Source organism: Falco rusticolus, chromosome 6 (genome assembly GCF_015220075.1).
Source record: "Falco rusticolus isolate bFalRus1 chromosome 6, bFalRus1.pri, whole genome shotgun sequence".
Classification (NCBI taxonomy): Eukaryota; Metazoa; Chordata; class Aves; order Falconiformes; family Falconidae; genus Falco; species Falco rusticolus.
The window spans coordinates 23,881,986-23,895,649 of NC_051192.1; the positions used below are offsets into that span (position 1 = coordinate 23,881,986).

The window sequence follows — 13,664 nt, forward strand, 5'->3', positions numbered from 1 at the left end:
CACCTTCTGAAAGCCTTATTATTCTGATACAACCACAAATTTTGAATAAAAAATGTATTTTGGGGGGAAATATTTTCCCCTGAAATACAATTCTGCCATGTCAAGAAAATATTATTTTCTCAGTAAAGACAGAGTAATTTTGGTTTTCCTGGAAGGCTGAAGCTTGAAAAAGTGGTAGTAATTGCCAAAGATCCACTCAATCTCCACATTTCATCCTTTTGCAGCACCAGAATAATGGCACCCACTGGGAGCCCTCACGATCACTAACACTGTTCTCTTTCTGGCATAATTTGATAACCATCAGTATTAGTATTTGACTTTTGAAAAGTAGGTGATCAGTTTTAACATATACATATGGCAGCATATGAATAAATACATTCTATAAGCTACTACTGCTAACCCTGCAAGCAAACTTACATCTAGATTCTTCAGTTTAAAATCATCACATGTAAAAATGCTTGATTTGGAAAGTACCTGTGAAAGGGACTAATCTGTCCTTTTTTTGTCCAGTCCCTTGATTTATTGATAAATTATCACTGGCAAGCTGTGAAATTTGCTTAAAACATTCTCCAAAGTGAATAATCATTCTTTAGTCCCAGAAGTCTTCTAAGAGTGTGCTAATACATTTGTACAGACAAGATACAGATTCCTAAATATCAAAACCAAACAAACACCAGCTACTGTCAGTGCCATAAACCAGGATTTGTCACTCAGACATCATTCGCCATGAGGAAATAAAAAAGCGCCATAATTATTATGCAGGATATAAATAATACAGGACGTAATGACCAAGAGTCTTCATCAGCTGATATGTACCTGGCTGTCAAAGCGAAACATGCAAGGACACAGAACCAAAAGGACTTTCCCAGTCACCGAGTCCAATGACTGCTATTGTAGGCAACCAGCTCTTAGCCTTTTCATAACTTAACCTTTATAGTAGTTTACTCCCAAAACTCATGGTGGAGAAGTAACTGGGTTTGGAATAGCTCAGTGGTTTTCCTTCCCATAAATTTATTAATAGCTAGTTCATACTGCGTGTTCCTGTGCCTGATCTGTCCTCAAGATTAGTATTTCTTCACATTCCTACAAGATTTCCCAATCATATTGATACACAAATTCAGCAGTATCTGCATTTCTGCCACTAAGGCAGCACAGTATCTACACTAGCTTCATCTTTCCTTTCCACAACTAGATATTCAAACTCCCTCCCCTCGGCCCCCACAAACATTCCATGTGAAAACATCTGCCTGGGCAGGCAAACAAGTCCCCCCTCCCCATTTTCTGTATATAATAGGAACCCTGGATTAGAGGTGCTTTAGCAGTGTAACTTACCGTTGTATGAGCTTCCCATACATATGCATGTATTTCCCAGCAGAAATCCTTCTGTGCCCACTCTGTATATTCAGTTCAACATCTCCTGTCCTACATCCTTCAGGGTTACTAGTCCTTGTTGCATTTAGGGTGCTCCTCCCCCTCCTGACCAGGTATTAATGGAAAATAATTTAAAACTAAAATAAATTTCTAGCACTTAATGAAAAGGCATTGCCTTATGTGCTAACAGCAGGCTGAGTGACAGCCAGTGGTATCAAAGGAATAATTGGAAAATTCACTCTTCCTTCACTGAACAGCCAAATATGGAGGCAGCCATTACCAAACATCATGAAATACAACAAGCTCTATATTCTGCTCTTTTTTAAACTATAATTTAACGTGTTCACCAGATACACTTAAATTCTAAATGTAAGAGTGCTTGTATATATTTGACACTCTTCCGTATTATTTGAAATCAGTTTAGTGAGCACTATGTTAGATTCTAACCAACTTAGACCAAATCTGTTTTTTCCTGAAGTTACAGTATTTCACAGTGAAGAAAACTGTTTAAGCCACAACACACCTTCTGTTCCTATTGTTATTCACAAAGTAAAAGAAACTACAAAAATGTGATTTAGATCAGGTAAAGACACAACTTCATTTTTGTGATGATGTGCTTTTGTTTAGATACATCACCCAACCAGCTCTTTAAGAAGTTCCTACTTATTAAGTATTAATTGTTTTCATCACTTCATGACAAAGATGCTTATTTAGCTGCAAATAAAGACAGACTCAAACTTTGGTTTATTTTTTAATAAAGTTTAAATAGTTAAAATAAGAGGAAGGAGTATGTTTTCAAGCCAAGCTATTCCTTTGTTCCATGCTAGGCCTTAAAAGTTGGATTTACTAGCAAATATGGGCCATGAGAAGACAGCTGTATATTTAAAATGCTGGTGTAGAATATACTAAAATAGTCAGTGATTTACTCCATCTTACCTTAATCAAAGGAAACACAACCTCTACAGTTTTTTAAATGTACTACCTCTTATCCTGATTAATGGAAGAATTATCCCTACAAAAGACCTTTTTTTAAAAAAAATACAAAGACACTACAAAATATTTGATTTATCCATTGGCAGGACTTTGCAATTCTCCAGAATATTTAGATATGTCTGCCTAAGAAAGTTTATAAATGTCAATCCAACACTGCAACAAAAATTCCAAACAGAACTGGAAATTAGAATAACTCGACCAAATCATCCCACTGTAAGAGTATTATATTTCAATTCTGCATGAACATGATCAGCATGGTTTGTTTTGTTTTAAAAATTCTTCATGAGCCACAGAATACAGCATAGGTTTATTTCACTGTTATCTTTTCCCTTCCATTTCCTTAATTCTATTTCTTCATTTACATTTAAAACACTACCTAATTTATCTACTGGCTTTTTCTGCCCTTCTATCCTCACCCAAGGAGATCCTTCCCCTCTTACACTTTGAAGAGGCTTTTGTTTGATTGATTTTCATTTTCTTCTTTTTCAGATACAGGCAAGTATCCTACCACAAAGGGAGCATGGAAAAGAACGGGAACAGTGCTGGGAGTTACTGGGACATGTGCAAACCAAGACCTTGAGTAGGAACTTCAACAGTTACTATTTCTGAAAGAAAAATATCATGCTTTCTTTATATTTGATATACTTGACAATATGTCTACTATAAACATAGTCTTGTGTCACAAACAGCCACAAACTGCAGACAAAGCAATATAGCACACCGTTTGATGAATTCAACATAACACACAAAAAATGGTAGAGTCCTAGCAGCAGCTGCAATGGTAACAAACATTTAGAAACCAAAGTGATCCAATAACCTAAAAATACAGCTGCTAAACTAAGGAAAAATCTGTGTGATGAGATTAGAAGCTTCCAAATTTCAGACTAATTGTTCAGGGACCACAGTAGAAAACTAAACTCAGATGTAAGGAAGTATTAGTTTGGAAAAGCCTTAGCTTTCCAAAATTCAGAATTATTAAAAAGCAATACATCTGTTCATCATTCCACAATTTAAATGTTTTCTAGTCTAAGGGAATAAACAGCAGGATACAACTGTTTGCAACATCCATTTACTTATTTTTTTGGAACTTTTAAAACTAAATTAAGAAAATATTCTTACAGGAAAAAAATTCAGATGAGGAACAAAGAAATGCCATGATAAATCCTGAGACAAATTATCCTACATCATTGCTTGTCTATGAAAACTAGTTTGAATAATAAACATACTGGAGTATTCAGTGACAGTATACAAATCAAAAGTATTTGTAAATTATTAAATTGTGCATGTTTTTAAATGACAAAACATGCTCATGGGTTTACTTTAAAATCTCTCACTGCTTGTTATCAAAGTTAAAAGATCATTTGCATACCAATACACATACTGTAAACATGAACTTCTCATTAAGGAGAGAGGCGTTTACAGTAATTTGATCTTTTACAAAAAGCTATTGGTAACTGAATCTCTCAGTGTCTAACTTTCTAGAAAATTAAGCCGAAGTTTCCACTCTCAAAGTTGAAACACTAGTGCTTTAGGAAACAGCCCTGTTTATTTGTTAATCAGAAATACAATCAAGTGGCATATTTCCATTTGCTCTTCAGCTGACAGTTTCAGCTTCATTATGTTTTACAAGAAAACAGCAGACTTGCAGAGGTCCTGTAAATTCTTTCATATCGCAACTGATTTAATTACAGCGGTGAAGAAAAGCAGTGGTGATGCAAAATAAGATCAGCCCAATTGCCCTTATCTGATGATAGGATCTTCTCTTCCTGTTTGGCTTGCAGCAGTGAGGACTTCTTGTTTTATTTCGTTTTTTTTGTTGTTTTTTTTTTTTTTCTGGTCATGCTGCCTCTGTCAAGACTGACAGAAGCAAGTTGACATGCCCTTATAATTCCAGCTTGAGAACGATCCTCATACCCATACAGCTTAGTTTCAATCAGTAGGTCGGGGAATGATACTAATGTGGAGAAAATTATCTGGATAGCTCATATGTTCACTTAGCCACTGTATGGGTGTTTCCAGCATTGGCTCAATTCCATGAATCATCACTTGAGTCTTCTGCTCTCCATCTAATTCAAAGAAAAAGAGAAACCACTAGTATACCAAAGTTCACAGAAATATTAAACATTTACTTCATTTACGGTAGATTTAATTGGTGTTAAGAGTTTAACATTTAACAGAATGAAAAGCAGGAAATATTGGTATGGAGAAAGCTGAGATTACTATCATCCAAACCAGAAACTAATTCCAAGGGAAAAAAAAAAAAAAGGGTTAAAATGAAACAATGAAAATGCCGTTCTTCTTTATTAGTTGCAAGCGTTTTTTTTCCTACAGTGATCACAGCTTGGTATCAACACATTTAAGGCATATCCTTCTCACCCAGCTATAAGCCATATGAATTTTACACAGATCATGCTTAAGATGTTGAGCTTCCTAAAACATACTAATAAAACTCTGTTCTTAATACTGTCATCTCTTGAAAGAGCTGGACTACATGTAATACATAAATATTCCTGAAGTAATTTTGTTTCGCTAAGATTAAGTCACTAGCAATATTTCAGAGGTAACTCAGAGGCTGAGTTGGCACCAGCTTTTTCTCACTTAGTTTCATCTCTTGGAAAAGTTAAGTTCACAAATGATTCCCAGTATGACAAGAATATTTTCTAAGAATATTTCAATTCTTTTTATTTATACTTGTCCCGGAGGATGCAAGTACTTTGATCCTTTGATTCAAATGATGGGAACCAGCTAAAGCAACTGACATAACTGTCAAGAAATGAACTAAAAAAAACCCCAAAAATGAAAATTTATTTCAGAGCCTTGAGATGAGAAGAACATCTGAAATATGCTCCAAATAATGGTTAGGGGAGAAAAAAAAAAAAAAGTAGGCAGTGACCTTTTACTGTTTTTATACTATAGTCTGGCATTCTCACATGGACCTACCACAGCGAAATCTACATTGCTCAAAAATATCACTGCCTTCTCTAACTGACATTTTATGCTCCCCCTCAAGTTCGCTGGAAGAAAGCAGAATCTACAAGTAAAGGTACCATTACTGGCTCTTTCATTCTGCTTCCCCAATTGCAGCACAATTCCTATTTTATAACATAGATAAAAAAAACTTATTTGCTTGGTAACCAAAATGATTTGACAGCTGCCTGAAGAAATTTGTATTACAACCAGGTATCTATGCCAGCACAGGCTAAATTAGACTAGGAGGAATCATACTTGAATACGGTGTTGACTATGCTAGTAATAATTCTTCCTGCAAAGTAAACAGTTATGTTTGCCTAAAAAAAAACCTTACACGTTAGTTATATATGGTAACACATTCTGCACAAACTCTTGATTAAATATATAAAGCTTCAGTCTCTACATGGCACAGTATACACATTACCACACTAAATCAAGCATAAACAATTGCTGTTTTCTGGTTTTATTCCAAATAGGTTAGAAGAACGCAGTATGTCATTTAAAAATAAACTTCTGATATTTCCAACCAAAGCAGGCATTTACCGGGCTGAAACGTTACCAGTCCAACTGTCAAGACTGTAAGCTCCAAAAGAAAAATCTCAGAAACCAAGATTTTACAGAGAAGTCAGGGAACAGCAAATATTCTCAGTATAAAATACATATATTTGGGAGTTACTTTAACACTTTCAAATTAAACTCTATCTATGCTATTCCCAAAATTTGCTGCAGAGTCGGTGGCATTTTTTTTGCATTTTATAATATAATTTAATTTTCAGAAACAACTAATTTGCATACACAGACAGATGGCAGAATGCTGTTTTGGCATTAGTAGTGTGCTAGCCACCTATATATAGCTGACTTGGCAAAAACTTGCACAAAAAAATAGATTAAAAGCTTTAGAACACCAGTATAATTTTCTTGTCATTGGAGGAAAAGCTTATAAATGATAAACACTTTATTTGGCTCTTCTTTTACTGTATGATAGAACAGTATTGGATGTGTGTGCATATGCGCGGTACTTTGATGCCGATTGCTTAAAAATGAAATGCAGTTAATCTGGGTGTTGCCATTCCCTGCTCCCTACCCCACTTTATCCCTTTCTCATACAAATCTTTTATTCTGTTCCTCAGCAAACCGAGAAAGTCTCAGAGGTCAATGAAGAATTTACAGTTTAATTAAAATCTAAATCTCTGCATTAGCATTGTTTGTGCTTTAGTATTATCGCTAACAAAGCTTAATTCCTTTCCCCCTTGAGGCTTGACTAAAGAGATCTTATCTACCAATTCTGTATTTACTGTAGCTTTCTTTCACAAAATCCATTGTTTTTACTTCAGCATTCTTCCCTCCTTTTGTTACTAAGGACAATAAACTCTCACTTAAGTCACATGTACTCAAACTTTCTTCAACTTTCATGTTTTCAGTAACTTTCCCATTTTGAATCACATACAGAGTCTCTCTCCTATAGATGGCTCCTCTGCTTTATGTAGCAGAAAGGCTGTCAACAGCAAATACGCCAAAAAAATTTCTGGAAATTATTCGTGTTTTCTCAACAGCTTTCTAATTCTTATCCACCATTACCTACTGTGATCTGGGTTCTGGATGATTTGCAAGCTATGAAAGCTTCATCTACCTGGTTTACTGATAACAGTAGATTTACAGAGTATTTTTCCTTCCATTACTGTTCAGTCTTAACGGTTGTAGCTTATTTTGTATGTATCTTGACACACCAAGTGCTGTTCTCTTCTTCCCCACCCTGTATTCTATGATAACAGTCTTTTTAGACTGAACAAATACCTCTGTAGAAGTGTACAAGTTGCTAAACACAACATATATTTAAATGAGTGGTGTAAGATTTAAATGATTTAATTACAAAGATGATGAATGCCATTCATGCCATTGGACCAAGCCTATAAAAATTAGGGCAAATAACTCTGCCCATTTGTAGTGCATGGGGTCTAGACCTGATATCATTACTGTCAATATCCATTTTACGATATTCAGCAATGTAGTTAAAAATCCCCAGGATTTCCTTAAACCAAGAAGTTCAAAATTTCACCTCTCTGACTTTTTTTTTTTCCCCCTTTTAAAATCACAATAGAACAGAGTTACATGTTAGATATTGTATGATCGAAGATGGTTTCTTTTACTTTGTTGCAAATTAGTCTCAGTAAGATGAAGTGGAAATATCAAAAAATAAAAGCATAGCCATAGACATTTCATAGGAATTTTTTTTATAATGTGTGTACATAGTAACTATTTACTTAAAATCAGCATATTTTTGTATTACTGAAATTTACAAAAAAAGCCTCAAAATCAGTTAAGCTGTCATCTCCTATCAGAGTGGTTGTCCCAGGATTAAATTGTCTTTGCTTTACTTGTGGAAAGCCATGAACAGGCATTATAGCCCCCCAAAGTCACTAGTGGCAAGTGATAAGATTATAAAACAGATTATAAAACTTTTTGGTAAACCTTAACAATATTCAATCTCCAGAAGGTAGATAACTATGCTTACATGCTGTATACTATGGCATTTTTGAGACCACTTAATTTAGATACTAACTCAAAGGCTGCAACACTTAAAGCAGGTGCCCGACCCAGGCTAGTAAATCATACCATGTAAAGTCAGAACAGTTTTCCAACTCTGCACAGAAAACAGAGAAACAAGCAGCTCTGAAGTGAAGGTTTAAGAAGACTTCTGCTTAAACCTTCTCTATTCTGATTCTCTATTGTCTATAAGATGCCTCGGTATTCCTGATCAGGAAACCATCTGATCCAGCCAAAGAAAGTATTGACAAAGGACTTCTGCAGATAAGCATCTGCTGGACGGAAGAGATAGCGGCCGTTGCATCTCGACAGTCCTCGAGGCAGTGGCTCAAAGCCCTCCTCAACCTTAGGCAGTTTGACTCCACTCTCCCTTCTTTAAGGAGAATGCCCTAAATACTACATTTGGTACTGCTAATCCCAAGCTTCCTCTAAAAATCCTCAATGTTCAAGAATCAGTGAGACACAGAGAAGGAACAAAGAAGAGGAGATCTGTAGTCTTCAGAGAAGGTAGGAAGATGTGCAATGTCATGGTATCACATGGGAAGTTTTTCTGTTTCCTTTAGCTGTGTAAGTTACTGCTTGCAAAGGAAATCACTCAATATTAGGAAACAAAAGAATTAGCATATTCAGCATAAATTCAGATTGTTACACATACCCCTAATGCAATCTAAATCAATTTTTCTACTGAACTGTCTTTTCATTTAGAAAGGAAGAAATAAAGATGTAGGGAAAAGAAAATGTTTTTGAGACAGGTTCAAGTGCCTAAGAGCAAAATAGTGAGAAGGCACTACTTCTGGCAAAGGTATGTATTTCAGCCATTTTTCACTCAGATTACCACCACAATGCTCACCAATGCTGCAGAGACATTCTCCCTTTCACCTACACAAGATCAGCTTCTCCAGTCAGACTAGATCTGTGATGCACCACTTAAAATTCTTTAGTGGGATGAAAAACCTCCCTTTTGATTTGCTGCCTCTAGCAATCACCTGTCAGGGCAATTTAGCTGGCTTAAATTCTTTCATTGACAGACAATACAAGATAGTCAGGATTTAGCAAAAATGTTCCTGGAGTAGTACAGTTAGAATCCTCCACATGCAAGTCCTCTGCAAAGCAAGTCCCAGAACCTGCCTGTAACCATCAAAATGGACAACGCAGAAACCACAGCTTCTTACTGAGGGCAGCGCCACATACAAAATCGGCTTTAAAACCCTAAAAAGGGAAACAGAAGTTTGTGCTCCAAACTAGAGGCAAACAATGCACTTTTTGCATGATACACGGCCACAGGGCTATATTGGACAAGGATACTAAAAAGTGTGAGGTGTAAATCCAGAAAGTGTCACGGAGAAGCAGCCTTTATTAATAATGTAATAGAACTAGTTTCCAGCTTTTTCAGCTCTGAAGTGAGCCATAAACATTTGCTTGCTTACCTTTAGAATACACGATATATTATACTCTGGATTAGGTGATACTAAAGGCATTCCTGATGACAGGTCGTACCACACTGTAGGAAAACTCACCTTGGGCCAGTGTTATAAGGAGCAGAGTTCTTCTTTTGTGACTGTGGTGGGGCTCCTTTCCTTTCCACCTCTCCTGCTCCTCAGATTACCAGGCAGGACAACAGGCCTTTAGGTGCATGTAATGGTGAAGCAGCCACAGTACACGTGACAGCATGTGCTCAGCAGCTAGGGCCCTGGACATCTCTGAATAGCAGATAGGGCCCTGGACATCTCTGAATCTGAATAGACATCTTCCCCAGGAAGTCAGTCGTCTACTTCTTTAGGCTCTCTTAGGAAATTGCATACAGATACATAGCTTTCAGTAATATGCTTCATGCATAGATGCAGCCACTAAGTTTGTTACTGACAGGTGCTGCTGATTCAATTTTTAAAGCCTAAAGACAAAGCTGGGTGGGGCTAAGCCTCTAGCAAGCAAAGGTGAAATTTTCCTTCTTGAAAGCTACAATTCTGGTCAAGCACAGAGGATCACACATATGAAACTATGTGCAATTATTTACAAAAGTCTACACTATATTAGCAAGCAAATTCAAAAATCATGTTCTAAAGTGGTAACCACAGATGGTAAGAAAGAACTGGACAGTGGTTAAGTTATCCTTCCCCTCTCTAGGCATCTCACATTAGATATTCTAGGACATCCAGAGAACAGACAGCACCACACAAGCCTCAGTCTAAAGTAGTAGTACTTGAGTGACTTCTGCACCAGTAGTAGAAAATAAGCAAACAAGCACTTAATAAAAGTGCAAAAAGTGAAGTACATTCAAGAAGGTAACATCTCTAAAAAATCCAAAACCTCAATATTGTCAGTAATGGTTCAATTTGATACAGGAATCTTGCAAATGCTAGCGCTGAAACTGATGAATAGCATTTAGGTCTTCAACAGTCCAGAACTGAAAACTGCTCTCATGTCTGATGTTAAAATTTACAATGACTGGATACTGTTTACAACAAAACAAGCTTCACAATTATTTTCGTTTGTGTGTACTACAGGAGTCACATGTGCTGATAAAATTCCCATAAACTTCAAAGAAATTAAGCTAAGGGGTATTTATCAACATATTCGTATCACTTTTGTAATATTTGCATTAACCAGATATCATATCTTCTTTCAATTTATGGCAAAATATTTATTTGCTCAGTGAGCAAGCTTAGCTAAAGAAAGAATTCAACCCATCCCTATATATGCTCTCTCTCTATATATATATATATTATATCTATCTATCTATGCTTTGTTTTTCTTAAGAATCTTTAAAAAAAATAATTAGAAGTCAAAACATTATTTCAGGTTTTTTCCATTCATAAACTCAAATTTAACTGGAACATTTCCACAATAAGTTTCTGGCCCGTGTATGCATAATAGCAACCGAAGTACAGAAATATAGTGAGATATTCAGATTCCACAGCAATGATGATGTCAGTAGAATGGCCTCAAATAGAAAAACAAACTTGTATTTTAAACACATTTTACCTACTCAGCTGGGTACTAACAGGTGCTCAATACCTACGCAACTTTATAGGAAGCATATACAAACAAAAAGTTGAACTTGGTCAAATCTCTTGGCCAAATGATTACTTGCTCTTTGAATATGCTTAGCACAAGTACTTCAGACAGTGAACGTTTCAGTACTCCTTAATGATAAAAATATTTCATAGTTAAGAAATGATAGCTTCAAGGTCTAAGGTTACCATACCTTCTACTAAGCAGGGGCTTTTTTTCAGTTAAAATAGTTTAAATATGAATAAAGTCTTAGTATGAGTTTTCAGAAGCTTCACACTAGCCTATTTCAGCTACCATATCCCAGGCTTTCCTTACTTTTCTGTGAATTCCACCCTGTTGTAAAAAGGACCCTGCTTGTCACAGTAGCAGGCTCTTAGAACTTACTCATTTTCCATAGCGATCTTAACATATGGCTCACTAATGGCACATAAACTACCAAAATCCTTACTCCCTTCCTCTCCCCTAGTTTGGAATAATTATCAGTTTAATATATTCAGATGATACATTGGATCACAATCAGCAAGATATGCTATTCAATATCCTCTGACAAAAAGCAAGAACATACAAAAAATTTTGCAAAGCTGACTCTAAAATAGCCTAGCCACAACAAAAGGTTCCTCTGACCTCAAAAAACTCAAGAGGCTGACACATGACACGAAAGCACAGGACTGGCTTTTCCTTCCTGCCTACATATCCCACCAGCCCTGGGGAAAGCCACTGATGCCGATTTCAGGGGAAGAACTTGCACACAGAAATACATGGTCAATGCATCATTCAGAACAAGTCTTTTTCCTCAAAATGATTCTGTATCTGGAATAAACATTGTTCCAAACATAAGATGTGGTTTAGAGCCTAAGAATTTCAGTTCCTGGATACAGTTCAACTACCCAATACAAATATAAATCACCAATCAGATAGATCTGGTGAACCGGCAGCAACAAGAGAGTATCTGTCATTTCAAACATTGGTAGTAACATGAGTTCTATTGCTCAAACTGAAGGTCACAGTTTTCCTAAATGTATGTTCTCAGCTTTGGATATATTTGATATCTACACAGACACCCCAGAGAGCTTTTAACTATGGCAAGTTCCTGGCATCAAAGACATCTAACAGTAAATAAAATCCACAACTTTGTATTTTGTTCAAAAAACTTTTAAAAGGAATGTTCATTTCTAATAGGTTTATTGACTCCGTACAGATAATAGCAGTGCTTAGTCTACCTTTTCTAATTCCTAATTTTTTTTTAATTATTCTCTAAAATAAACAGCTCAAAACATCAGTTTCTCTCCACCCTAAATGTTTTTCATTCATACTAAGTGTCCCAATTTCACCCCTGCAGCGCTTTGATGTCATCTTGCCCATCACAAGAACTACTGCTTCTTGGTCCAAAATGCTACGGTTGAACTAGACCTGTACCAAACTCAGTGAACTCTTCTTGCAGAATACTTGACTGCAAAAGCCCAGCTCCAGGCAACATATCTCAAGCATTCCTCCATTGCAACACTGCCATGAAGTCCACATTCACTGATTTAGCTTTAATTACTGCTGTATTTCTTTATGTGGTTTTGACACAGGCCAGTTGGCTGATCTCTACATGATCTTCTCATGGCATAAACATCTCCCACTTGAGTTTAAATGTTTGTGACTTCAAGGAGAGAAAAAAAGTTCCTTTGTTACAGTTCTTAGTATGATTAGATTCCCTGGATTATATTGCAACACAGTCCTAGCTTTCTCTATCCCCAGAACAAAAGTAGATGAATACACAACATTATAACCTATGTTAAGCATCATTAAATACTGAGATAAAAATCAAATTCTTGGCATCACCCCTATTAATCTTTTCCTTCTCCACGCAATTTTCCCTCTCTTGTTATTTCCTGTCATCTTCTACCTCAAGTCTATCCTCAGGTCAGATATGCACATTTCTGAAACATAACAAAAAAATGTGGATTAAACTAATCACCACAAGCACCAGTTTATAACCCTTTGGAACAGCTTACGAGAACTTGGGTTACACTTCTAATCTCACAGCAGCCAGAAAGTACGTAGACAATAGAAAACTTTTTTCTATTAATTGAAGAAGTTTTTAGAGAAAGCAAATTTAGCCTCAAGAGTCCAGGTTGCCTGAGCAGACTATTTTCAACAATCCTCCATGCAGTCCCAACCAGTTAAGACTGACAGTAATGCCATCTAAGCAACCAAGGGGATTTTTCCTTCTGTAAAAGAATTCATGCAGCTCAATGGAAAAGTTGATAGAGGATGGAAATGAAAGTTTTACTTAAACTCTGTTGGTTTTAATTTTTATTTTTGTATATTTAATAAAAGTTTTTAAATGGGGTTGTTGTAATAAGTCCCAAACTAATTTGACAGAAGCCTGAAATACCTTTCTTAAAGATCTAACATTTTAGTAGTTACAAGGTTTTAGAAGACCTTACAATGACTGAGCCTGAGATACTTCCCATCAAACATCTAGCTTCAGGCAGGAAAAAATCACCCCAAGAAACATTTTATAAGACCAAACTCAGGAAATATTCTTAAACTTCTTCTTCCTTAGCATCAGTGCCTTAACCTCAGCCCCGAACCAGCAATAAACCTGTGCTAGTTTATAAAAGACCGGGGTTTGCAACTGAAGTTTGTGATTTTCTGTAATGTGTTTGCACATGTGAACAGCGTGGCAAAGTTCAATGCAAATCATGCTGCTGGTCCATGGAACAAGTAAGCACACAACACATTTATATATACAAGGAACAGGCAAGGTGTGCATTAAAAGGTAA

The 13,664-nt window shown here is 36.2% G+C and overlaps 1 protein-coding gene across 7 annotated transcripts in view; it reads right to left on the reverse strand.

Moving 5' to 3' along the window:
- Window positions 1–2,652: 2,652 nt before the first annotated feature.
- ATG5 (autophagy related 5) overlaps window positions 2,653–13,664 on the reverse strand; it is an 83,613-nt gene continuing 72,601 nt past the window's right edge. For all 7 annotated transcript variants that reach the window (XM_037391305.1, XM_037391299.1, XM_037391300.1 and 4 more), the window contains one exon: window positions 2,653–4,430. In XM_037391305.1, coding sequence (XP_037247202.1) covers window positions 4,294–4,430 — 137 coding nt within the window. In that variant the 3' untranslated portion in view covers window positions 2,653–4,293. The remainder of the gene's footprint in view (window positions 4,431–13,664) is intronic.